The 27,941-nt window shown below is 37.3% G+C and overlaps 4 protein-coding genes across 7 annotated transcripts in view; 1 reads left to right on the forward strand and 3 right to left on the reverse strand.

Annotated features, from left to right (window-relative positions):
* Positions 1-4,052, forward strand: part of LOC125236610 (T-box transcription factor TBX1-like) — a 36,985-nt gene extending 32,933 nt beyond the window's left edge. For 2 of the 3 annotated variants that reach the window (XM_048143472.1, XM_048143474.1), the window contains exons 8-10: positions 283-350; positions 3,221-3,358; positions 3,743-3,925. In XM_048143472.1, the coding sequence (XP_047999429.1) occupies positions 283-350; positions 3,221-3,358; positions 3,743-3,800 (264 nt within the window). In that variant the 3' untranslated portion in view covers positions 3,801-3,925. Of the gene's footprint in view, positions 1-282; positions 351-3,220; positions 3,359-3,742; positions 3,926-3,958 lie in introns of those variants that run through there. The other variant, XM_048143473.1, reaches the window with a different exon arrangement.
* Positions 4,053-4,755: 703 nt separating this feature from the next.
* Positions 4,756-6,525, reverse strand: LOC125236609. Its single transcript, XM_048143471.1, has 2 exons — positions 6,467-6,525; positions 4,756-6,121 (listed from the first exon to the last, which is right to left on the reverse strand). The coding sequence occupies exons 1-2, from the start codon at positions 6,503-6,505 to the stop codon at positions 4,973-4,975; spliced, it is 1,188 nt and encodes a 395-aa protein (XP_047999428.1). The 5' UTR covers positions 6,506-6,525; the 3' UTR covers positions 4,756-4,972.
* A 4,688-nt stretch (positions 6,526-11,213) lies between these two features.
* On the reverse strand, positions 11,214-12,536 carry LOC125236479 (extensin-like). 2 transcript variants are annotated; one of them, XM_048143296.1, is made up of 3 exons: positions 12,399-12,536; positions 12,130-12,178; positions 11,214-12,056 (listed from the first exon to the last, which is right to left on the reverse strand). In XM_048143296.1, the coding sequence occupies exons 1-3, from the start codon at positions 12,480-12,482 to the stop codon at positions 11,281-11,283; spliced, it is 909 nt and encodes a 302-aa protein (XP_047999253.1). In that variant the 5' UTR covers positions 12,483-12,536; the 3' UTR covers positions 11,214-11,280. The 2 variants fall into 2 exon arrangements, with proteins under 2 accessions (XP_047999253.1, XP_047999254.1); XM_048143297.1 differs by having other exon boundaries at positions 12,130-12,175; positions 12,399-12,497.
* Positions 12,537-12,647: 111 nt separating this feature from the next.
* LOC125236476 lies at positions 12,648-27,719 on the reverse strand. The gene is made up of 11 exons (XM_048143293.1): positions 27,558-27,719; positions 27,016-27,103; positions 24,736-24,878; positions 23,995-24,136; positions 23,581-23,771; positions 22,074-22,207; positions 21,087-21,248; positions 20,333-20,523; positions 19,568-19,782; positions 13,748-13,960; positions 12,648-13,526 (listed from the first exon to the last, which is right to left on the reverse strand). The coding sequence occupies exons 1-11, from the start codon at positions 27,600-27,602 to the stop codon at positions 13,206-13,208; spliced, it is 1,845 nt and encodes a 614-aa protein (XP_047999250.1). The 5' UTR covers positions 27,603-27,719; the 3' UTR covers positions 12,648-13,205.
* Positions 27,720-27,941: the final 222 nt, after the last annotated feature.

The raw sequence follows: 27,941 nt of genomic DNA on the forward strand, positions 1-27,941 counted from the left end.
TTATTCAGGTCATCTCACCACAGTTAGTCTTACGAAGTAAGTAGTTATTTAACATTTATGTTTTCACGTCGCGTCGCTCTCGATTCGATATCCAAGAAAATAACACAATGAAGATGTAAAAAGATACACCGTTAACTACCCAAAAATAATATAAGTATGTGTGAGAAATAATGGTCGGTTTTTTTTTCATTTAGTTTATAATGATATGACGCCTTCGCAGTGAGCCATGATTATTTTCGTTCCAGAATTTTACTTAATTTATAAAATTAATTTTCTTTCTAGATAACACAACTGAAAATAGCCAGCAACCCGTTCGCTAAAGGATTCCGGGACTGCGACCCCGACGACTGGTAAGCACAAACCACTCAAATCACTTTAACGATCAACTAAACGAAACCACATTTTTCAGAACATCCCCCACGTCACAACACTGGCCATGAATCAAGCCATAGACACGAATGAGTTGTTTTATTAGGAGTACATGAGGCACGGAGGTGGTTTTCAACAGCCGGTGACAATTTACTTTTACGACTCGGCCATAGAGTAAAGAGTTACGAGTGACAGTAACGGCGGACAGAGCTTCCCGTTCTCTCCAAAATAAAAACTCATTAGAGGATAAATAAAATTATGTAGTTCTGAAAGACGAAGTTAATTTAGAATTTGTTATTGCGGATGTCACAACTGGAAACCATTGATGTGAATGAAATAAAATTTCAATTGATGAAAAGCTTTAGTAACTGATTTCAAAATCAGTAGGGGAAAATATTATTTTGTTAACTTACGAGTACCTATCGAATAAATAAATATAACATAATTTATTAGGTAGGCCATGAAACGAGGACACGCAATCAAAAAACGATTAGAGTCAGACCAAGCTAAGTTTGCAACGATTGCAGCGTCATATTTTTATCGAATTTTGACGTCTGTCATACAGACAGTGTGACATACAGTCACAGTACTAAATGTCTCGAGATCTAATTTTCTTCAAAGTTTAACAACTGAGAGGTTTGCAAAGTTTTATTATTTTTCGCTTCAGTGGCTATTTCAGTAAAATGGAAATTCTAACTCCTTTAATGGAATGGTGCAACAAATATATATTTAGGTACCTACATAACATACTAAGCAAAAATAAATCGATTTATATAGTTATTATCGATTTCTATAGTTATCTAAAACTGTACCTATGTATTGTGAAAAAATGTACATTATTATAGGGTGGTAGGAGAATAATGTCGAAATCTCCTGCAAGCACAGATACGTCAGCCTTGGCACATAAGATGCAGACGTATTTTGGAGAGCCGATGTTTGTTTCTGTTCGTCCAATGCGGCTCGCGCGCACGATTTATTGGCACATAAACTGCGGTTAGGTAAACGGTCAGTGCAGTTTGTCTATGTATATTAGGCACTAGTCCCACCAAAAGCGAGTAACTGATGAGCTATCGTCGATAGAAACGATCAAAAGATAGTCGCTCCCGTGTAAGGGCCCCCACAGACGGGAGACAAAACTGTTTTGTCTCCGTCGCTCGGTCTATGGGCTAGTATGAAGGTGCGCACACGAGGCGACGCAACTTTTCATACAAATACGAAAGTCGCCGAGCAACTGTTGCCTCCGTGTGCGCGGGGCCTAAATAAAAGAGAGTACCATCGCGTCTCTTTCTTAGGTATGGGCTTTGCGAAATATTGGGTGAACTTTGTGATGTAACTACCTATATCATTAGCCATTTGGGCTGCCTGCGCTATCCGAAAAATGAGACTGTTTTTTATGCAAATTAGTTCATTCAATTGTAAGTGATTTATTTTGAAAAATGTGATTAAACTAATTTTTAAGTCATAATATTACCCCTGAAAGCGGCCGCTGCAGCTTGACGACCTTCCAATTCAAAAGTCAATTCTCATCAGATGAACAGGCCGCAGTCCAACGCGTTGATCCGACCAAATTAGCAAACCGCTTTCTGTCAAGGTCCATGATGCCTTAGAAGTTGCAACTGAATGAAAAGCCTGGAAATCTGTCATCCGTAGTCATGTGATTCACGTAATAGCAAATCACGACCGTCAGCACTGATGAGAACGAAACAAGGAGGAATTCCAATCAAATGATGTCTCATGGCCTTCTACCATTGTTATTTATACACTATTGCCTTAGAATCTAAGGCTTAGATATAATACTACGTCACTGTTTATACGTACATCACTCGGCGCGCCTGCGCTGCAGCTTTGTTTACAGAGCGGTTTACTGCCACGTTGCATTGGCCGACGCTGGTCGTAAATCACCGAACTATCGTTCCGTTTTCATGATCCCACCAATGGCCAGTAGTTTAGAGAGTAGTTAAAACTGCTGTTAGAATATTGCTTTCGATCTTATTTCGGATTTTTCAATACCATAATAAAAGTTTAAATAGATTCTTCAGGCGGTGACACCGGTGACGCTTTTAAATTAGATTACAAGAACTTATAATTTGTATGTCTGTACTTTCAGTGATGGAAAGACATAAATATTTAAAATACAAGTATTTTATTTATTCATTTTGTAAACTTACTTTATATCTCCTTAAGGACCACATAAGATTTATGCATAACGGAACTATTTAGTAACACATGAATAAACATGCATCCTAGAATGTTTATTTCACACGTCCTCATCTCCCAGTTCTAATTAGTGTTAAACTAACCATCATAAAAAATATATTCTAGCAAAATCTAAATTTGTACAAACAATCCTCGCTTAAGTAAACAAGCAAGTCATTAATTTTATCCGAAAGAAAAATTCGAATCGCCATATGCGCAAACACAAAAACTTTAGTCATATAATATTTTTTGCCGGTTCCTGGTAGGATCGATTAATAATGTCACCTTTGGGGCTCTTGGGAGTAAAGTAACGTATGAATGCCATTTGTCGCTCGCTGTCAAAATAGAGATTAACACGATCCTGTAATAGGACCCGCCTACAGGGCGGCCACCAGACGTCAGAAGTTTTATTACTTTATTATAAAACAGATATCTAATATTTCGTAGGCATGTGATATTAATACAGTTAATCGTAGTTATGGTTGACATTAATAAGTAATAATAGGATAGGTTGGTGGTACCCACTTACTTGGTGATAAGATAAGGAATAATATAACACGTACCGTTACCGTGACCGTTATTATGACATAAGCGGGAATAAGTAAATGTTGTTGGTTTTCACGTTTTTTTTTAATTCAATCAAATATTTTTTCAGTCCTCCCGAGCAAAGCCAACCCCGCGGCACCTCCCGTCGGCGAGAGGTCGCCCCGGAGCCCTGTCCGCAGCTGTCGCAGCCCTACGCCGCTGAGCCCAGCGCCTGCGGTCCACTTTATGCCCACGCGCACCCAGTGCGGTCAGTATCTAATACCTAATCACGGACGGCACAATTTCATCTTTAAGATACTTCAAATATTGGATAAGAAATGGATCGGATATGTCAGTGTCAAAAATTAGGTTTCTTCAATTTTGGCACTTACATATCCCATCCATATATTCTTCTGGACTGTCTGATAGGTATCCCAAAGACCGATATTCGGCTGATAGAATGAAATAAAATTGCTCGACCAATATTTTTAGAACTGATTTTAGGGTTACTTTTTGTAAGCTATGTCGTCGTTGTTACTTATGTACAGTCAGCCAAGAAAGTGATTTACCATTTTTCGACTCTATTTTACACATAGGGTCGAAAAGTGGTAAACTACTTTTTTGGCTGACTGTACTTTATTGTAATTTCCAGATACCAACCCCATACAGCGCACAATGGAGCTTACAGCGCCTACTACGCGCACAGGTAACCGCGTGACGTCTACTCTGGAGTCTGGACGCATTGCGGTATCTAGGCGTGTGTTATATATAACATATATGTAAGATTGATTTCATGAACTAGTTACTGTTTCATTTAACAGACAGAAATATAAACCTCACTATCCATATCACGCATTGCGGTATCTAGGCGTGTGTTATATATAACATATATGTAAGATTGATTTCATGAACTAGTTACTGTTTCATTTAACAGACAGAAATATAAACCTCACTGCAAGAAACTTAACAGTCTCTTTGTGTCCATCCATATCGTACTTTTGACTTTTGACGAACATACAACAATTGCAGTGGGCTTCTAAGTTAATGGTGTAATATTTGTGTTCTTCGAAAAAGTATGTATTGTAAAAAATGAAAGAAAACAAATATTATTTTAAATATTTTCGTCTTTAAAGTTTAGTCATCGAGTAATTCTTACATAAATGGCAATGATAATTTCAAGACAATTTTGTACCATTACCAAAAATCATTAGTTGTAAACTCAAAAATTAACTAAGTTTTGTTAAATTAGAAGATAACATGAGTTGTATTAGTAAACAGTTGCCAAAGAAACAAAATGTGGCTTTCTTGATAAAAAGGTTCCTTCTTCTTCAGGTGCAATGAGAATTTCTGATGAAAATGTTCTTATTGCACATGAAATTGTAATGAACCTTCTGTAATAGAAATTCACAAATTACCTTGTAGGTACAACACATAAACGTAGATTACAATATCAGAGTGCCTTTTCTTTGTGATAGTCAAGCCTGTAATATGTTTTGTAATTATAGTATCGTAATTTAATTACTTTAATTTAATGATAGGCGTTTCTTGATAGATATTTTAAGTTACCAAATATTATGTGTTTAATATTAAAATTATGTTTTCTTTTGTTTTTTTTTGTTCCCAATGCAGATCGACGAGTGCAAACCAGTCAAAATGAACCAAAGATATGAAACAAAAGGTTCATATTTATTTTATGGATGTACTTATTATTTGATTGTAATGTATTTATTAAATATATGAGATAAGACAATTTTGTCCATTATTTTGCCACCTTTGTAATTTAAAAACCTTTTCAAAATAAAGATGTAAACCTAACCACAAAGATACACATCATCTGGGGATTTACAAATTTAAATATTTTTCGCGTAACTACAAAATTAAATTAATTCATCAGAAAGAAGTAATACTGCATCTGCTGTGGCAGCTTTTCAATCTCAGGCGTCTTGAAATGGGACTTTTCTGAAACAGTGTACGTCATGACATGGTTTATATCAGTCGAACCTGGTTCTTCGCCTGCTTCAATGAAAAGTTTATTTGTTACGGTTTCTTCGAAAACCTGACCTACCAGTTCTGGTTCAGGTGCTACCGGTTCCTCGAATGGGAGAACTATAGTTGTTGTAGTAGTAACAGGCTCCATAGGGCCACAGGGATGGTATTCTCGAGGGTAACCTGACTCGTAGTAAGGTCTTTGAGGGGCAGGAGCATGGTGTGGGGGAGCTGGTATTTGGGTTTCGGGAAAGTTGTGATGGCTGTGTTGCGGATGCTGGTAGTGCTGATGAGGCTGAGGTGGGAATTGAACTCTCTCAGGCATGTACTCATGAGGAGGGTAAGAGTTGAATTGTGAATGGATCTCTTCTTCAGGAACATGCGTTGCGTATACGTAATACGTGCTGTTCTCAGGTACAATCTCTTTGTTTTCCTCGCTATTGAACGGGACAAATTCGATTTCTTCTTTGGTATTCTGATCGCCCAAAATTGATGCCAGTTCTTCAGTCTGTTTGGAAGAGAAAGCGGCAAGATCAGCTAGGACATCTTCATCAGGGTTGTATTTGACGCCATATTTATCAGCGATCTCTTGAGCTGTCATCATCTTTTCAATTGCAATGTTCTGACATTCGTTATTTGATTTAATGTGCTTTAAAAGTCTCATGACTAGTTGGCTGCTGTCCATTGGGGTTTCGACGGATCGCTTCTTTTTGGTATGTCCTTCTTCCTTTTCACAATGAGCTATGGCATCTGTGAGAAGGTTTGTCATTTCATGTTCTATGGCTTCTGTAATTTGGTGGATCACTTCTTTCATAACTTCTAGCTGTTCTTCGGGAGACTTGTCAACGGTGGTGGCATGTGCTATCATAGCAGCGGAGCTAGATGGGTAGAGTCCTGTTGGGGTTGATTCTAGAAAAATATCAATCCAGTCTTTGTTAGCGTCGCTGAAGTCTTTGACAACATTGTCCTCAAATTCCGGTTTCTGTGCGAGAACCTCACGGGAGTCGCAGTCAGGTTCATCGCAATTTGCGAATGTAAATGAACCCTGAAAAGTAATTAACATTGCATTGCATTGTAGATAATAGGATATAAATACATTTAGTAGGTATTAGGAATTTATTTTAGGTAATACTGGCTCTGCATAATGTACGTTAGTAGTAATGCGGTATTGTATAGGTAGGTATCATTATAGTAGTTAAGTACTTACTATACAATACCATCAACTACAATATTTGGAGATTTTGCGCAGGTTTAAAATACGTGATTTATGTAGAAATAGGTACCCTACACAAAAAGACCTGATAAATCTGAAGAAAGCCTATTCAGCTTAGGTTATGTATTAAATATTACAGAAATGGGCTGATAAAAATATAAAAAAAGGCGCGTTTACCTGTATCAGCAAGACTAGAAATAGGCAGCACGGCGTCATATTGGAGTGTTATGAAGTCATAATTCGAACCCAATATATAAGCATTGTTTATCATAAATTAGGAAACGTATTGTTGATGTTACAGGGCCAGTATTACAATGCCTGATTAGACATTGCAGGTTGTATCATATTTTGTAATTGCTTCTACGCAGGACATTGGCGTTATTGGCAACAAATATTTAATACATACTGAGTTGGAGTGCAGATTGTTACGAGTATTATCCAAGTTTATCATAGGCACTTCACTGCGGACGTAGTTTTCGTAACTTAGAGAAAATAACAAGAGTAACAAGACCAATGTATTTAAAAACATCTGCACTTATGCTTCAATACGGAGATAATACATAATATGTGATGACTAATTTAAGCTTTATTTCACTCGACAGTCATCGAGCAGTGCTAATATTTGATGAATACGAAAAATTTTACAGATGGCACCTAGATCGTACACTCTCAAAATATGTCAAATTCTTGCATTTTTGAGAATTTAAACACTGCGCTAATACTTTTAATCAAATCACAATCAGACGTGTAACATTTACGCTGACGCCATTTAGATAAACCATTGAGTGTTGTTCACCTATTTAAGCAAGGCGTGTTAAGCGTTTCTTTAAGTTTATTTACTTTAGTGTCTTGTAAAAAATGATAACAAGGTTGAGATCAGAAATATTTTAATAATAAAACAGAACTACGTCTACAATAATAATTCTTTTCATTTAAAATATTTATAACAATACCACTTTTTCATTTCTTTTATTTATAATTTCCGTGATGCATGTGCAATAACTTTATATTGGAAAATTACCAGTTCCCGTAACCTCTCGAGGAAGTTTGTTTCGATAGGTATTATAGTGAAGTCATGAGGACTGCATTTCTATGAAATTTCCGAACGGTCCTTCCTTAACTGATACTAATATACGAATATAAGATAGTGTTTAAGGGCAGTGTTTCTCTCACAGGGTGAGTAATTGAGTATTATTGTTCCATTCTCCGGAAAGTTGGGACTATCATATGAAAAAAATGCACCATGCTATCCTTTGAACCTTCTACCTGACAAGAGCACATCATAAAATATATACCTAAGGTAACGGTGGGTCCGTTTAAGATCATGGACAGTTTAAGATAAAATCTTGCCTATTTTTGATATTTCACTGATACGTGTAAACATTCTACCGCTAAGCGTGTTAAAACTTGAATGTCTTATCCTTATTTTACATTTCAAGCGTATTGCAGAATAGATAGTCCCATTTGTTTCTTCATAACAAATTAAAACGAGGTATTTTTTCTCTAATCATGGACGGCAGTTCTCCAGTAATGGATCCCCCATTATGGACAGCGAAATAAGTTTAAAATTTTACTTTTAAAGCCAACTGATACTCAATGAGTCAATTTTAAATACCCCAAATAAAATTAGTTTGGGTTATTTTAACATAGGATTGTTTCTTGTAAATTTTGGTTTCGCAAATTGTTCCTTGCCCATCATAGGAGGTACGCAGTTTTCGGCTTCCAGTAATGGCCACTCGCAAAATAACACTATTTCTATATATCTTTGGAGCAACAAACTGGTATGTTTTATACCTTATCTCATGCTTAATTCATTAAGTAAAACTCATTCCAGTTTAAAAAGAGTATTACTTTTTTTATTATTTTATACATCACTAAGAATTCGTCCTGATATTTTTTCAGTAAACTGATGACTTTTATCTTGCCGCCAAATCCTTCAGAAATAACCGAATTAAATGAAACTTCGAAATTAAGCAGCTCTATAACTCTATTAGTTTATGGTAAATTGCCGTATGCCGTATAAGGATTTGTGTTTTTTTGTCCATAATGGACCGTCCATTATAGGGTATTTTACATTAAATATAGGTAAACATAAAAATACAGATGATGAAATTAATAATTAATACAATATCAAGACATTTACTTTAAAAAACATGATTAAAGGAAGTGGGGATTAGCTATTTAATTTATTTTTAATTCATATGTTTGATTTAGGATAACTAAGCACTAAATTGCGGACGTTAGTCTACGAGTTAGTACACTATCGATGTCCTCTTTTTTCCCGAAATAGATTTTTGCCTCTTGCCGCCCAATGTGCAATGAAATGTACATTTTGGTTCAATGGAATTTTAACTTTCATGTGAATAAATAAAGTAGCATTTCTTTGGTCTCTAAAATTTTTATAACAAATGAAACTCAACTCAATTTAAAATGCAACTAGGATCAAAATTCTCTAGCATAATATTTGTATGGTGGGCGTTACGAGGTTATATATATTAGGACCTTGGGCCTTAGCGATAACGTTTATTTTATTTCGTTTGAAAATCGAACGAAACAAAACAAATGCAACTCTATTCCAATTTAATATTAGGTATGTGAATTTATTCGAACTGAATAAGGAATAAACGTAGGACCTCGGACCTTAGGAAGTTAAGGTAGGTACCTAAAACTTGTGTTTTATTGATTTTAATTTATTTTTTTACAATTTTTTTCCCTACTTGGCAGCGGGTTTCGTTGCTTATATTGAATATTTTGTACAAATAAGGGTAGCGCCGCAATATAAAATTTCACCTACAATAATATTCAAATAACATAGTCATAATTGGCCTTGGATTTCAAAATAAATGAAGTTAATCATTAGGGTAAAATCATTTCACTAAAAATTCTTAGAAGTACCTACTACGTAATTGCGTATTTTGCATTCGGTCAGTTTCGCAAGTCTATCAAATATTAACTGTAACTAGGGCGTGCAAACCGGTTAACCGGTTAACCGAAAAACCGGTTAACCGAGACTTTTTGACCTCTGTTAAAAACCGGTTTTTATAATCTCTAACCGGTTAATAACCGAAACCGTATTTATTTCTCAAAATTTGGAAAATTTGCCATAAAAAGGTTCAAAAATACGTAATTATTTAATGATTTGTATTAATCAAGTTTATTTATTACTTTTCATTGACAACATTATTATCTGTAATGATTTTATTTTAAAAAATAGTCCCGAGTCTACTGAATTATACATTTTATACAATACAGTAGAGTCCGGTTAGTTTATTACGACGACTCCGCATAGACCTAACGTCCAACCTCTTACAACGACATAAGCACAGGTATTTATTTGGTTTTCGTATGTGATAGTATGAAAGTACATCCGTTTATTACGACTCCGATTTTAACAACCAGCCGCTTTTTACGACACATTTTATACAGAATCCGTCCGTCAAGTCCGGTTGCAACGACGAGCGACAAAGTTTTTAGTTTTACTAGTAAATTGAGGAAAAAAGCTACTTCCACCCGAGCACGGCCCCCTGTCTTGCCTACAACAAGTAGCAAGATTACATTGTGGCCATGTAACTTTTAGGAGTTTTGCTTTTAAAATTTTAACATTTTGTTCGCCTCGGGTCTAATCTTATTAGCTAAATAGAACCCAGTTTGTATTTTTCGATTGCGTATAAACTAGCTTTACTTACAAATGATGAGCAAGCACACATACTAAAAATAACTTTTTCTAACTAATCTAGTCACAATAAAATAAGGTATTAATACTTTGATAATAATACCCTGTAAATAAACCTATTGATTGAAATGTTTTAGTAATAGAGATGAGATTATTATTTTTAATTAAAAGAAATGAAATTCGTTTTGTACGACACGCGACATCCGGTTAGTACGACGTAATATCAGCTGTCCCTTGAGCGTCGTTGTAACCGGAGTCTACCGTATATTTCAAACTATACTTTTTAAAAGAAAGGTAAAATGGAGATCTTGGTTTTCTTACATCAATAGGCTACTAGACTCGTATCGAATTTAGCACATCAAGTTATTGTTTTCTGTAGTATTTGACTCAAGAAATCAATATTTATAACTTGCGGGCATTAAAAGTGCGTGATGACTGCGTATTTTTAATTAAAGATGTGTGTATGTTTTTTTTAATTATGGACTCCGAAAACGGTGTTGGCCAATGGAGTGACGTCACATAATTCAGATCAACTATGGAAATTAGAGGTAGTAATCAGATCTCCACAGAAGCAAGTGTGACGCGTGTGACAATGTGAATTTTTTTTTTCTGAATAGACTGACGTCATGTCATAGATATTCTATAGATTAATATGGCTGATGTTGTTTTTGCCTGATCACGTAAAAGTAAACTTTAAATATTTTTTTGCGGGTTTTTAAGTCGTAATAAAATATGGTACTATTTCGTTTAATTAGACAGTAATTAATAATATAAGACATACTTTGAAAAAGGGTCAAGTAGCCTATTGCTTGTATTACTAGGGGCTCTGGGAGCTGTAAACCTTCGCCACATGCCTAGAAAACGCAAAACTGACGTCACATTCAAACCACACAAGCCTTTTTTTGCAATTTCCTCATTTTACAAAATTTCCAAAAACTGGATAAAAATGATCTTCATCGTGCAAGTAATACCTGCTACGATATCATCAACATCAGAATTCTTAAAGGTAATGGTAATTGTTACGTAGTACGGCCATTTACTAAAAATCCTCAAAACCGGTTAATAACCGGTTAACCGGTTTTGAAGGAAAAGTCTCGGTTATTAACCGGTTTTTTAAGTTAACCGGTTTTTGCAAACCCTAACTGTAACGTCTGTAACTGTGCAGACACATAATTTTGTATCGAGGCTAGAATTTAGGCCTAATGTAAACAATGTGGTTATATACATGTGGATTGTAAATAATACAGTAGGTTAGGTCTCAGCATTTATTGCAGAATTTTAATATTAAATATGAAATAAATTATTTAAATTAAATAACTTAAAACTGCGGCATCGGAATCAGGTCTCGAGGGTTTGTCGGAGCAGGGTACGCGGGCGGTCCGTAGGTATACGGAGGTGGTGGGTAAGATTGAGGTGGCGGTGGGTAAGATTGCGGCGCCGGTGGGTAAGACTGCGGCGGTGGGTAAGACTGTGGTGGCGGTGGGTAAGATGGCGGCGCCGGCGGGGCGAATGGCGGCGTATATGGAGATGCTGGTGGCGGTACGTATGGAGATGCTGGAGGCGAGGGGTAGTTAGGGAGCTGATATGGCGGCGGTGGCGAGCACGGCGGCGCTGGTGGGCAGTTCTGATACTCCGGCTGCTGTTGCGTCGGCGGCGCGGGTTGTCTATGAGGACAAGTTTGCTGCGGAGGATACTCCGGTTGACAACTACATTCCGACTGTGTGTACTGCGAAGCGGAATACGGCGGTGGCGGCGCATACTGAGGGTACGAGTACTCGTAATACTGGGGCGGGTATTTAGGCGCTTCATACGCGTACTCTTGGGGAGGGTAACATGACCGAGTAGTAGATATCGTGACTGTAGGCGGGTTTCCAGCTGACGGTGGAGATATGGCTACTGTTGAAGAAGACTGAGGCTGTGACATGTAGATGAGTTGTGGTGACGGCGCGGGGTACCCTTGCAAGGGCGCTTGGTACTGTGAAGGTGGGTACTGGTAGCACGACGGGTCGTACGGAGCTACTGTAGAGTATTCACTGGGCGGCGCGGGTGTTGAACTTTGATACGATGCCTCAGACGACTTGGCCTTGGAGAATGCTGTAAAGCGAAACAGTTTGAATTACTAAGCATTCCTAACCTTTGCTGAGCTAGCTATTTAATTGTTACTTACGGTATAGCGCGTTGATCATCTGATTCATTCGCTCATTGAGCGATGCCAGCTAGAACATAAAGTGTACATTATTAAAAAAGAGATTGATCCTACTTTAGTGATTCTTATTGTATGAGCGATTCAAAGCTCACTTATGAATTTATTTGTTCTTATGAACTAAACTAAGTATTAGCTGTGTGGACGTAGTACATTAGGTATTGAAATTAAATGTGTTTAATTTTATAAAGTATTCGATGTGTTTAGTTGGAAATAATAAAAAAAAGACTTACCTGTGATTGCTGTAAGCTATGACAAATAGAAGCATGGCTTAGTCCTATGCTAAACGTACTTAGCCCTATCAGGAACAGAATCATATTTATTTAATTATATAATGTTAACCAAGTCTTCCAAATTCATCTGTCACATTGTTTCCGTCGATCAGTGTTCTTTGATTATAAATAGAGGTTATTGACTAATAAAGAGACGTGATCTGAAGCACTGAGATAGGAAGGAAGGCGTAAGAACTGATACTGTGATATGATTTGATAATAATTAAGATTCGGTGATGGAGCCTGTCGCACGTATGGTTATGTAAGGATTGATAACTGTAGGTTCGAAATGAGAAGGCAAAATACGGCAGAAGTACTAAGTACTTAGATGTCAATTGCATAAGAATAACTGTTAAAAAGTTACATAGCATCATAAAGTCAAGGGAGCTATTTCCATCACTAATAAAGGTTCAAAATTTAAACATCGTAGGAGCGGAATATTGATTATTATATGAATACACTTACTCGTAAACTTTATTATCAGTGTCCATGTGCATACAATTTATATGTAAATATAATATGTTTAGTGTATCCCACCATTCCCACCCCTTGACGCGCTAAATACGAAAATTATTTATTCTAAAAAATCAAGTGGTTATATGATATTTTAAACGTTTTGTTGCATACTGTGACTATTACAATAGCTGCATCTTTCTCTATACCTAAGAATATTAAGTACACGATTATAATATTAAGTAAAGCACTTTGTTATTTACTCTACTGGGTCAACATTGTGTTCTACTAAATTTGTACCACACACTGTCATAATTATATGATTCCATCGACAGTTTCTTCTTGACTTTTATCGTCGCCCTTATTTTTCTTCTTGGACTGCGATTTAGCAACAGCCCTTTCAACAAACAAAACCGCAAAGGATGCTACAAATCCAACAACTGTAAGTACAATCAGGGATGCCACATCGCCGTAGCTAACTCTCTCAGCGAGTAACGCCGCTCGGCAAGGAGGGGGTTTGACTTGCCAACGGGACAACATTCTTGTGGCCAGCCCTGTCTCGTGAAGCCAGTCACCTCCAATGCGGAGTACGTTGGTCCACTGGCCACGTTTTGTTGTTACCACCCAGCTCATAACCTGCAAAGAAATAAGTAGGCTGCCTACTATTAAGTGCCGTGATTATAAATTTTGAAAATGGAAATTGGTATAAGTACTTTATACTACAATGAACATTTTGAAGTTGACTCTGAAGCCCGAAGTTTAGTTATTCACGCTTTTGGCGCATTTCTTGGCGTGTTATGTGTCATGGACTTCAACTCCCGAACACTAAGTAAAAGGCAGAGCTAACAGTAACTCACAGGAGGAACGGTGTGCACATACTGCAGCTTGCACAACTGGTCGTCGCTAAGAACGCTCATGAGCGGATACATGTGGTTATACTCCGCGTGGTAAGCCGTGGTACCGGACTTAACCAGCTGCATACCCGCCTGCCAGTCCATATAAAAGTTGGTCATAGACTGCAGCTTTTTGCGCTTTAGATACTCCAGTTCAGGCCAATCCGGAATGAATTTCTGCAAAATGAATCTGAATGAGGAATCACGAAAAGTCACGTGATGCTTTGTTTACCCTTGACATACAACACAATTGGCTATTTAGTTACCTGTAATTAATTTAGGAGATTAATTTAGTATTTAGTTGCATATTTTGACAGACACAACGCAGCAGACGTCTATGGAACTTCCCATACCATAAATTTAACGCTTAACGTGAAGTAGATAAGTGGCAAATTACAAAAAAAATATCCTTTCTTATTTCATCAAAATCTAAAATGTTCAAGTGAAATGCTTACGACATACGAACAGACAGACATGACATGACGAAATTTCTTTTTATATTCCCATATAACCATAATCGGTCGCCGTTCCTACGCAAATCGTCCTATTTTGTGTACACACAGGTCTTCGGGTCTCAATGCTTAGTCGCAGTACGGTCGACGTTTAGTCGAGGCGACCCAAATGGGGACGATTGGTAACAGGCACAAATGGTCACAGAAGTGACAGAAGTGTGCACTACGCGTTCACACATTGTTACCGTTTGGCGACTACTTTCCCAAAATCATTCGTTCATTTCATTCTTTTCAAATGGCGACTGTCAGAGACGTCAAAGTAAAAAAGAAATAAAATCATTTGACATTTAAATGTAATGGCGTAAGAATTTGTTAAAGATAAATATTGTTTGCATTTGTAATATAATGTGGGCTAATTACCATGGTTAATTAAATTGCTCGAGTGATTTCATAAAATAAGTCTAAATTTATCAACGCGCCATCAATTTACCTCAGTTTAACCAGTAATAATATTACTGACTACTCGGTGTTTGCGTAGTTTGGTGAAGTTTTAGTGCTCCAGTGCATATACTATACTGAAATAATAAAAATAATGCCTAGAAAACCAATAAAGTTGTTAAAATATGGATTAAGACTGGGTAATATTCCATGTAAAAAACAGTCGCCAAACGGTCGCAAAATGTACACGCGTGACCGAAAGCAGTGAATATTTATTGGATTTACAAAATGGCTTCTTATATTCATTTTTTCCAGGTATCCTCAAACTTTATAAACAATTAAATATGCCGTCGTACTCAGTTGTCCTCACTAAAGAAGATTAAAAAAAAATTGTAACGTGCGTACCGAGCTGCTGGGTTGTAAAGGATCGGGGATCATATTATTATGGTCTTCTATAGAGCAACTAGTATTTTGCGGCATTTCACAATTGACACTTGTTGAAGTAGTCGTCATTAATATTACTATCAACATTAATTTCAGAGATCTGTACTTCTTTTGTCAAGATTTTTGTAGAGATAAGTGTCCACAAATTTGTAATGTTAAAGAGACATAAATAAAACGTAGTAGAGTAAATAATGTGTTTTTTTTTGTAACCCAAACAAAATACTTGTAGATACGAGTGCGGAAAAGAGGAAAATCGATACGAGTAGCGATAAATTAATAAACGAACGAAGGGAGTGTTTTAAATCGACACGAGTTGTGAATGTCCTTTTCGCACGAGTATCGTACGACGATTTTCAGTACCTAAATCTAAGCTAAGAGTTTCGACCAGACAAGAAATGAATCATTGCTTGATTTGCTCGCACTACTGCGTTAAAAAAAAGCAGCATCTGTACTGAAAAAACTATCATTGCGCAACAGAAATTCTATTAATATCACAGTAAATAAATACTCTATTTCATTTGATACCTACTTTTATTGTGTAAAGCCACACTACATATGTAACTAAACCCCTGCTCACCTTACTTATTTACTTACTTGACTAACCAACAGTATAGCTAACCCCCCTTTAAATATACCCCGTAAATTTGGCCTTGTGATCGTCTAGTGTGAATAAGTAGAACCCTTCGATGTGAACCGCGATAACCTAGATCCTTTAATGAGTATCAGCTGTATTTTTGACTAATATTTAAAAATATTGTCTTCGGTTACCGCGATAGTTACTCATGAAATAAAACTATGGAAACGGATTAAATCGCCGTTTCCATAGTTTTATTTCATAATATTTAAAATTTTATTTATTTATATTTTAAAGAAGAATAAAGGTTATTGTAGCATAATAATATAGTGTTATAGAAGAGTATTTTATCAGATTTAGGCCTAGAAAGTTATATGTGAGAAAATTAATGACGTAATGAAGAAAATTTTTAGAATAGAAGTTAGTGAGTGAAACATACATGAAATAAATATTAAAAAATATTTTGGTAATCATCCGCTACGCCTTATTAGTGGTCCCGGCTTGGTCAAGGGCTTGCGATACGGTATGGGACCCCTGACCTGATCAAACCACTTTATCAGGATCCTAAGCAAGTAAGCCTGAAGGGCTATCTATCTACGAACTAACCCCTTTTTTGTTTTGTTCCTTTTTCCCTAGCTAAACCCCCCGTTCCCCAATACTGCTAATAGACCATAACTTCTCGATCTTTCTAATGTTTTATCGAAACACCGAGCAGTTGCTAACTTTTATAAGAACTAAGTCTACTAACTTTTCTAAGCTTTTGACTTTCCATCAGTGAACGGCGCTCGCATGCCACTGGGCCCTATAACAAACCTATGCTTTTTATTCCAAAGAATAGTTTGTTTCCCTAACCAACTTGATAGAATTTACCTTGAAAAACCAGTTAGCAACACTAAGTGTCCCGCAGCCACACCGAAAGATCAGAAATTGCTACCTCAATTATTAATTTCACTCAAAAAAATTAAGTAATAAGAGATTTTATAAATTACCAGTTTTACCACATATTTTAAGATAGTAAACACCACATTTAAAGTCCATTTAAACCATATAAATACACATTGACCAATTATATTTTAAGACCAATCGTAAAAGAACCCTACTTTCATAGAAATAGTGTGTGACGCTACCCTAATCCTATCGTTTTCCCTACTCTAGCATATCTGAAACACAGACCATCACTTACCATAGAATATGTACAATATGCTCAGAATATGCACAAGTGTATCCCTACCATAAGCTGTACAGTTCAGCCAGCGAAGCTGAGATAGGCAACCTATAGGCTTGAGTTGGTTAGATCCCCCCCTCTGCTTTTGCCCGCGGGCTAGGGTAGCAGAGAGTAGATCGCCCTATCCGTGTATATATCCAGTATTCTAGGACACACCAGTACCAGCCACATGGGAGACCCAGCTGCGATCAAACTTTACTTAGATATGGATCAATCACAACCGAAATCCCCAGCGACCAACGCCAGCATGGACTAGAGCACCGAGTAAATAAATATAAATATATATAGGACCCCAGCCTCAAATACTGCCGACTTCAGTGAGCAAGGATTACTCCTAATGTCTTTCGTCAATCGTGAAAGTCCTCACTTCCATCTAACAGTTGGACTCTTTGAGACCGATGAGAAAGTACGCCTTTTGTAAGTAAATAAAGACGCCCAAGCCTCCACTTGGAACAAAAAGACTCCTAAACGCCTTATGTTTAACAGCCGCAAGGTATAAAGCGCTTAGCCGGACAACAGTCTGTCACAAACAATGATCTGGCTTATAACTTTCACAAAATAACCCCATAGAAAATTACTAAATTCAATTTTACTGACCAACTAAATAAACGAATGAAGTTTCCTTTACGTGCTATAATCTAAGCTTAGTTTTGCAAGAATTACTCCCTACAAAACCAAACACAGACTTATCTCCAAGCACCAGTCATACATCGACCCAGTCTTTCTATTGCTTGACGGCACTCATGAAACAAAGCACAGAAAACTTCACTACACTTTAATTAAAACGTAAAACTACACTATAAATAGAACACTAAAATAACCTCACAACTGACGGTAAAGCAATTCCACCACAGGTCTAAGTCCAACTGTACGACGATATTATCCCCGCACAATCAAACAGAGACACAATTTCAAAGTTTACAATCAGAATAATTTCCAAGTAAAAACAAACAAAGAAACAATAGCAGAACAACTTCACTCACCAGTATAACACACGAAAGCCAGAGACACTGTTAGTCTTGTAGATATTTTAAGAATGACGCGCGTCGGCTCGCTCCGACCCTTTTATAGATTCTAATTGAGACATAATTGGGACACAACTGGGACATAACTGGGACATACCTGGGACATACTTGGGGCATAATTGGGACTTGGGACATAATTGGGACACAACTGGGACATACCTGGGACATAATTGGGACTTGGGACATAATTGGGACTCATATAAGAAAAAGATCATAAGTGCTTTGTTTACTAAGTCATATGCCCTACGCAATAAAGTTCACAATCATCGCACAGTTGTTTGCTTGTCAACAGGTGCAGATTGCACGTGTTTTAGAGAGAGACGGAGCTATTGATATTGATACCTATCTAGTTCAATAGTGGAGCGTTCCGTAAATCGATAAATATTATTTTGTGAAAGATTGTTTCAATCAATTTAGTAAGTAACTTCGCAATGAAAGATCACATTTGTTCCTAATTGTTACATTGAATGATATATTCAGGAAGTATAATAATCAATATCAGTGATTATTAATAATTGGAACCAAGACGCAATATCGGAACGCCATTCGTTTGACAGATCAGATTGTTAGTGTCAACACTCCATTCATGAGAATATAGTTTGTAAATAAACTTTTTCCAATAAGTTGTGCATCGAATAATAGTGTATTTTATGAGTGATGACGTAACTAAACATGTGATTAACCATCACAGATATTATTTGTTAAAATATTCAATGAAATCCCGAAGGAAATATGCACCAAAAAGTTGGTCAAAGGAAAGTTGATTTGCCGTAAGTTTTATATGTCATAACGAGTCCATTTCCTCGTCCTGGACGCTTGTTCTGTTACACATATCATTTTTATCAATAAGAATTCAAAATTATATATTTAATACATTAAGTAACTATAAAGTGCTTATCCATTTGTATAATCATTCTGCACTTTTCTTAACTTTCCCACATTTCTATAAAATGTCGAAGAGTGCTTAAATGGTCGTCGTTGTTTATTATTATTTAATTCGCTCATATTTAAATGATTCAAAGCAACCAGTCCACAACTTCACAAGACAGTTTGAGAAACCTTCGTATTTCAGATTGTCATTTGCGGTTACAGTGGTTTAGGAGCAGTTCGGTAATCAGACCTACACACGTGTGTACAAATTCTGTCAATGTCACTGTCAGAAACCGTTCTGACAGTGACAATGACAGCTACAAATTCGTCCACTTGTTGTTACCGTTATGTGTGCATACGTCGACTAATAAAGTGTCGTTAAACTTAAAAATCGTTCTGACAGTGACATTGACAGCCACAGATTCGTACACATTTTGTTACTGTAACAAGTGCACACGCCGACTACATTTTGTTATTGTATCAATACGGTCGCATTGTTTGCACGACGTTACCACGCGTTATGTCACATTTGACAGTTAGTTACTGATTTGAAGATTTTGCGACCGAAATGGTTGTATGGGTTATCAATACGCAACTCTAACCTCGTAAGTCCCGAGTTCCTTTAAAAAGAACAAAGTAATTAGAGTTTAGAACGACAATCGGATTAAACAAAGTTCCAAATTCAACACCGCAAAATTGAATCTGTGTGTCTGTGGGTCTTATAAGAGGGTATATTTCTTGTACAAGTTGACTAACATCAAACATTTGATGCCGTTGCCATTCGTAGTCTTCTGACGCGATGCGGTAGCGGGAGTCACCCAGCGCCCTAAGGGTCGTCGGACCGCTGCTGCCTGCGCTCATGAGGGCGGATACGATGGCTGACGAGTAATACGCGTACATCAGCATCGAGCATACGGAGAGGACCAAGAAGGTTATGCGACCGGAGGCACCCTCCGGGACTGCGCTGGCATCTGTGTACATTTCTTAAGTTTATTTTTTTGCGACCCATGTGCGTAGTTATGCGTGCTTATAAGGGCTGCATGATCGATAACGCGCACTGTACACCGGCATCGGTATGGCAGCAATCATGCGAGCAGACACTATTAAGTAACGAGTAGTACGCGAACACCAACCACAATCAGGTAGGATGGATAATGAGGGCTATGCAGCCAGAAGCACCATTGAACAGCGGGCGACGGCGAAGGAACATGCGGTCTACGCTTCTCCCGGGATCCCGCCAGAAGCGTAAATAATGAAAATCTATTTTTGTCCCTTTCATACGAGAAATTCAATAACTCATTGAATCCAAACCAAATATTTTGAGCCTACTTGACTTTTAGACCTCATTGAGTAGTTTCTGATAGCTCGTCGCCAAAACAGCCATAAACGCCTACTACTTTTGCTTCGCCGTCGCACGCTCACACGTCATATTATTGTCCATGGACGGGATCATTGGTAGGCTGTTTTGCTCTGCTAGGTACGTATTTAATTATATCTTACTTAAGATATTATCTTACTTACCTTGCTGGAGTAACGTGGCTATGACAGCGACAAGTGCGCCCTCCTTCTCCGCATGTTCCTTCGCCGTCGCCCGCTGCGCCAGCGCAAGGATTATTGTAACCACCGCGCACGCCGCCCATGTTGCACCAGTGAAAGGGATCACGAACATGTTACTGCTGCTCTCTCGCTCTCCTACGTATGTGAAACCCACCCTGTGTACAGCCAGATTTAAAAATATGATAAACAGGTAAATTAGAAAGAAACAAGATTAGGCGTAGTTAAAATACGCTAAAATCTGTTATTGGTCTAAAATTAGATTAATTCTGTTACGTGAGTCAATTGTGATCGTATTTGTACTTATTTATTATAAAAAATATTTAGATAGTAATCAGAATAGACATCCGAAATTTTACCAAATGTACCTATACTTTCAGAATTACTATTAAAGAAAAATCCCCCCAAAGGGAAACTCTTAATGTTCGTCAAATCTTACTCGAAACTCGGTTCGTCAAATCTTTCGTCGCCATTTATCATTTCAGCGCGACATTTTTTTTCCTTTTCAGGATCTGGATCTGACTGACTGATGGACTGGATGTTCGTGGCGCCAGACGGCGAAAAAGAGGACATACGCAGATTTATGCGAGAAACTTAAGACTTTCTAGCTTCCAGGAAATCATTCCACTACACTTAAAAGAGTAGGTACAGAATGGCAAATTCCTTACTTCAACAGTTGCCCTTTTTTATGTCCAGTCAAGTCCATACAATATTGACTTACTTGAAAGGCCATAAGGGTATAACGTAGTCAAGTTTAGTCAGCCGTTGGTTCTGAATCCTGAGAATAGCACCGCCGATCTCCGATGTGCCTTGAGCAACTCTTGTGAACATACTTTTGTTGCCAGCATCGTGGCCCCACTGTTCCATCTCTTCTATAACTTCTCTGTAAAGTTTAAAAGTAAATTTAAATAGGTAATAGGTAGTTATATTCTGTCCAACAAGTCTGTCAGTAAATAAGAAAAAAGAAAACTATAGGTATGCTTCTCTATAGCACCCTAAAGCAAAAGGATGCATTTCCGCACGAGTACAATCCAGGTCTCTTTAAAGCAAGAGTAAATAGGTATCTCATAGGTAAGCGTGCTCCACCGTAGACCGCATCATCACTTACCATCAGGTGTGATCGTGGTCAAACGTCTACCTATCCATACAAAAAAAAAAAAAAGTTTTCTTTGTTCTTATTTACTGACAGACTTGTTTGACAGAGTATACTTATGTTTGGTTTATCGAGAACCAATACTGTCTTGTTTAACAAATATAATACAGTTCTGCAGTTGATTGCAATTGTAACAGATCAAACAGAACATACAAGTAGGTAAATTTTTAATATAGGTGCTTTAAAACTGGACTTTATATTCAAACACCAAACATCAGACACGTTATACTAAAAAGTAATTTTAATATTAAAAAACTAGTGCTTTGGGTGAGTAATTTTAGTACCTTAAAAAAGTGCCTTGCCGGCTCATAGAACATGGGAGTAAGGGAATAAAACTATGAAAACGGATTAAATCGCGTATAATGAATTTAAAATACATCCCGACGTTCCGAACTCTTTACAGCGTTCATGGTCAACGGGTGACTTAGTTTTATTTCAAACTATCGCGGTAACCGAAGACAATATTATGGGAGTAAGGGCTTTTTGACTCTAGCCTGCCAACGATACCAGTCAAAGTAAGTAGGTATACTAGATAATTTACAAGACACTTGTTACTTAGCCTGAAGCCACTCTAGGATGAGCGAGGCAGTCCCGTAGCTGCATCGGATGGCAGAGTCTTGGCCCGGCGATGCGTTATCCACAAGGTAATCCGCAAACGTGCCCGCGTACGAGTCATCGTAGTGACCCACCTGGATGTCATATACAATTATACATAGGGTCAGACTAAGCTAAGTTGGCAGCGACTTTCATAGGCGAGCCAGTGCAAGTATGCAAGTATGAACAAATCATTTCATAGAAGTTTGACATTTAAAATTACCAAATATGTAATGTGCTAATGTAGTAGGTATATGCAAAGAGAATCGAGTAATATAGAGTTTTACTGTCAAAGTAAAATGTGTAATCACTAATCATAGTGCATAGACTGCAATCTCTCGACACAAGCTTAAAACTTTTGAACCTCAGTTTTGACAATTTGGCTCATATTGTTAGCTTGATATGTGTTAAAATGTCAAATATTAATATTAGCGCCATCTAGCTGAGCGTACCCCAAAGGTGTAATGCCATCTAGGCCACCGTACCTTTTTCTGTATGGTACTGAGGTACGTTTTTTTCTTAGATTTTATCTGCCTATACGGAGTATGTCTTTGGTATATGCAATCAAAATCGCTAGCAACAAATCATGGTCAGACTTTACTCATGTGATTGCCGCTGTCATAAATCTCACATTGATGCTTAACTTAAAAGCCAAATTTTCTTGCTCAGTATTAAATCTATACAGAGTGGGGCCTGTAACAAAGGCGAAGAATTGAACTGTAGACTATTCTCCTTATACTGATCAACATTTGTTCAGTGACTTTTAAAAATTATGAAGTCTTTATATTTTTATTTTTTCATACAAAATAAATATTAGCTTCAATGTACGCCATTATTGTTGTCATTGACGTTGTCTGTCACACTTTAGACTTAACAGAATTCGCAATACATTACCTCTTAGAAAAAACTTTCAAGGGTGATAAAAATCAAAATACAAGTTATTTTTAAAAGTCGCCGAACAAATGTTGATCAGTATAAGGAGAATAGCCTAGAGTTCAATTCTTCGCCTTTGTTACAGGCCCCACTCTGTATGACCGATCAGTGTATTTTCGGCAATCAATAAAGTGGGACGTTTTGACAGACGCGAGACGCGGACTTATTATATTGAATTACTTATGATATGCCCAGGATAAATCCATTTACCAATTAAGTCCTTGTTATTGCCTGAAACACAGGAACTATCCTAGCTCAGGCATTTGTATAAATCATCCCTTATAAAATTCTTAGTCTTTAAGAATAACCACTGTACACTTATGTTATTCATAATAAATAAATTATTTCTTTTTCTATTTAATCCGTTAACAACGAAGATTCCACGACATAGTCTGTCGAAAGTTCTACAATATCTCGTCAATAAACTTAATTTTTTTTCTGCTTTTTCCTAACCAGAACCGGATACTGATTATCAACGGGTCGCCGCTGTGTTGAGAGTATTGTACGTTTCATAAATATGATAAACAAAACGCACCGGCGTAGCAATCCTCATAGGGTACTGCTTCAGATTATGGCGTCGCCTGATACGTTCAAGCTCAAACATCGGCCGGAAACCAGCAGTGGACCAGACCGCCCAAGGGTGCCGGGACACACCATCTCGGCAATGGATGTATAGGTCCTCGAAGAAAACAGACTCGTGATATGCCACTGACGTGTCGTTGGTCGCTGGTGAAAGACAAAGAAGGCAAACCATTTAATGAATTACTCGTTCTTTTTGGGTAGGTATTTGGTAGGTAGTAGGTAGGAGTAGAACAGTTACCAAAATATCTATTATGTACCATTAAATACAGTCTAGAGTCAGCCTAGGAGGCGTAGTTCATATGGTTTTGATTGGCATAAAAACTTGCAAAGATTTTGTGTAAATATTATTGGTACCTCTTTTTCTTACCGTCGATAGTTTGAGTCACTCCCTGCTGAGAATCGAAGAATGTTATGTCAGCATCATATCGTATCGAATAGTTGAAACGAGGAGGGACCTCATCTCCTATTAACAGCCATTTGAATCTCATTGAGAAGTGATTTCGGCTAGTCTGTGTAGAAAATTAAGAATATCAGTACTTACATAAATAAGTAAGTGCAGATATCTATGTCAATTGACTGCTAGTCAAATTGACTGAAGACAGGCTGTGGATATGGAATAACCTAACCACAAAATTAAAATTTCGAAAAAAACCCCCGACCGCTGCATAGTAGACCGATTTTCATTAAACATGGCTAAGGACACTCCCTCAGCTTTCAGCCAAAAAACTAAATATAAATCGGTTCCTCCGTTTGGGAGCTACGATGCCACAGACAGACATATCCAGACATACAAACAGACAGACTGACATACACTTCAAACTTATAACAGCCCTTCGTTTTTGCGTCGGGGGTTAAAAAAAACAAATATTACACATCGACACCAGGTTGAAGTTACCTACTCTTTATTTTTTCTCTGTCTCTTTCTTTTCTTTTTAGTTCTGTGGATTATATTAATATTCATTCATTCATTGCGTTCATGTTCATTACAGAGGATGATCTGATACAATAATGAGTCTGTACATGATACCCTGTTAGGGCGTACGAGTACAAAAGTATTAAGTTTATTACAATAGAGATTGTATTTAGAATAACGTCAACGATCACCCACCTTATCCAGTAAAGTATCATTAGGCCGGCTGATATACAAGACGCCTTGCAGACTTTTATGGTTGACATTCAGAATGCTAGGATCACATGACACAGTAGCTCGCATGCCTTGAAGTGATAACTGCCGCACGAGGCGCATTTGCTCTGCGATTGAAAAATCTTAATGTCACTGTAGATAACATATAACCTAACATTCACAAAGACCTTGCTGGTTGGAATAGAAGAAGATCGCCAACAGATAATCACCAAGCAAAACAAAGATCTGAATCTGAATAATAATGATATTTCAGAAGATCCACTAGCGAGGTAGCGTTGAGGAGGATCTACGAGAGCATTTCTTTTTTTTTTGCCAATAATTTTTTTTTATTGTTTTAGGGAATTTTAGGTCAATTGTACTCAGAATCACGAGTACTTTTAATCTCACTGGGAGACAAAAAGTGTCCCAGAATTTCCATACATTTTTTTTACTTTCCTCTTTTGTTAACCCATACAACATGTACGGAAAATGGTAACAAAATAAGAAAAAATTGTATGGGACAATTTTTTTAACTACTAGGATTGAAAAGGCTAGTAATTCTGAGTAGAAATAGCATATTTTTTTTTTAAATATCACACTTCATAAAAGAAATGCTCACGAAAGCGATAAGTATTAATCGAGGATGCAGGAAAAATGGCGTGCTCTTATTCTTGAAACCAGGACATTCTTTGGGTCGCTGATCAAAATTACTTAGGTACAAGCAGTTATGTATTAATCAATTAAATTCTATATTGTATCTTTTGTATATTTTGGATATCATCATCCTCCTTGAGTTATCGCGGCATTTGCCTCGGCTCTTGGAGCCTGTGGTTCGCTTTGACAACTAATCCCAAGATTTGGCGTAGGGACTAGTTTTTATTACGAAAGCGACTGCCATCTGACCCTCCAACCCGAAGGGTTAATGAACCGGTATTAAATTATTAAATTATGTACTTATTAGGTAATAATAAGTTTAGGTATTGCATGTTTAGCTGTAGTTCACTGGTAAAAGACACCTATGTAAGTTGTGGTTACCTATAATTGGATAAGCATCAGTTTAGACTTTTGTAACTAGATTTAAGAGCATGTAAGATGTATTATCTGTTGGTAATCCTAAATAAATAAAATAAAATAAAAAATAAACTAGACCTTAAGTATTATACTTTTTTTTTTTACTACGTCGGTGGCAAACGAGCATACGGCCCGCCTGATGTAAAGCGGTTACCGTAACCTATGGACGTCTGCAAATCAAACAGTATCACATGCGCGTTGCCACCCCATTAGAAACTTGTACATTCCCTTTTGCTGCGTTAAGTACACAGCAAAAAGGAGTGTACAAGTTCCAAGGAGGGTTCGGGTTGCCGACAACTCAAAGGACAATAGACGGGACAAGTTAGTTCCGTAAGTCCTCCCGTCATCAGCACACCGCACATTCCTTGAGCTCTGGCTGCCTTACTCACCGGCAGGAACACAACACTATGAGTAGGGTCTAGTGTTATTTGGCTGCGGTCTTCTGTAAGGCGGAGGTACGGAGGTACTACCGCAGTTGGGCTCTGCTCTAGATTCGAGCGAAAGATATCCGCTGTGCTGTGCCCCACCACACAAAGCGGAATATCATTCGCTATGCCCTACCTCCTTTTAAAACAACAACAACAACAACAACAACATACAATCACGCCTGTATCCCATAAAGGGCTACGCAGAACACATGAAACTACTGAAGCTTCAGTGCCACTCTTGGCAAATAAGGGGTTGAAGAAAACGAAACTGTGACATTGCAGTGACAGGTTGCCAGCCTCTCGCCTACGCCACAATTTAACCCATATCCCATAGTCGCCTTCTACGACACCCACGGGAAGAAAGGGGGTGGTGAAATTCTTAACCCGTCACCACACAGGCAAACCTTTAAAACGTTTGTATATTTTGGATATGAAATAACTAAATCTAATAAACAACAACATCAACATTAAATTCTAAAACATTTGTCGTACCTAAATATCATCGAGTAAAATTAAAACACTTGCCTGCAGACTTAAGATTTAAAAAAATGCATTTTTTATGAGATCATTTGTTTATAACGAAACCACCACCACTGCATATTTCTGACACACCTTGTAAATTAATTATCTTTCTAAACATTATAACTAAATTAAGCTGCTAAAAATAAAGCAAGGTCCCTTTTACGTAAGTATATCAGTTACTCGTCTATGGTATAAAACGGCATTTGGTTTGGACGTATATTTATTAGTCACTTTACATACGTACCAAACTCATTCCCACATGCTAAAATTATGATGCTGCTAACTATCTTATACTTGAAAAACGCAGCCACCGCTTGTATTATCATTATGGAGGAATGCCCAAGAAATGAAAACGCTTACATTAAATTTGTGTTCAGATACTTACTTCAGATATCTATTGAAATATGCCTAAAGCAGTCAAAATGTGCAGGATGAATTCTTGATGCCATTTCGTACAGTCATAAAGACAAGTTTGAGTATATGAATTATATTTATGTGGATATCGCTTCGTATAATAATTCTTTAATACATTCTCGTACAGTTACCCTATCGCTCATTTATTTATATCTACGAGTATTACATAATTACAAAAACACACAACACACATTACACACTTATAAACTAACACAAAACTACACAAAGTAAAAAAAACCCAACAACTACTCATATTCTAAGTCTAACTTTGCGCGAGGCATTGTTCCTAGGACACTGGCCGCATTACCTCTCTGTAGGGCTACACTTACCCTTTGAGCAAAGAACGCTCTTGCCCGGAGGTCGCCAGACGTACCAATAAGTTATAATTATTAGCAGTATTTTTAGTTTTAAAGTCATTTACAGTATGAGCAAAGTAATTTATACATAAACTGCATTTTATACAATTATGACATATTTCTCTGGTCCGCATATTTAGCATGGGATAAATTAAAATCTTACTTGCTTCATTATTTCTTTAGTAAAGAATTAGCTATTCTAGGATTTCAATTGGGTAGGTAATGTGTTTTGAAGATAGGCATTAGGCATGTAATATATTTTTCTCAAACATGCAATGAAATATTGTCTTTACGTTCCTTAAAATGGGCTGGGAAGTATCGCTTTTTGGGCGCAACAACTCGAGAGGACTGTAAAGGAATTTCATATTATTTTTCAGGCCTAGGCCTGCAAAGTAACTTT

Source organism: Leguminivora glycinivorella, chromosome 19 (genome assembly GCF_023078275.1).
Source record: "Leguminivora glycinivorella isolate SPB_JAAS2020 chromosome 19, LegGlyc_1.1, whole genome shotgun sequence".
NCBI classification, from domain to species: Eukaryota; Metazoa; Arthropoda; class Insecta; order Lepidoptera; family Tortricidae; genus Leguminivora; species Leguminivora glycinivorella.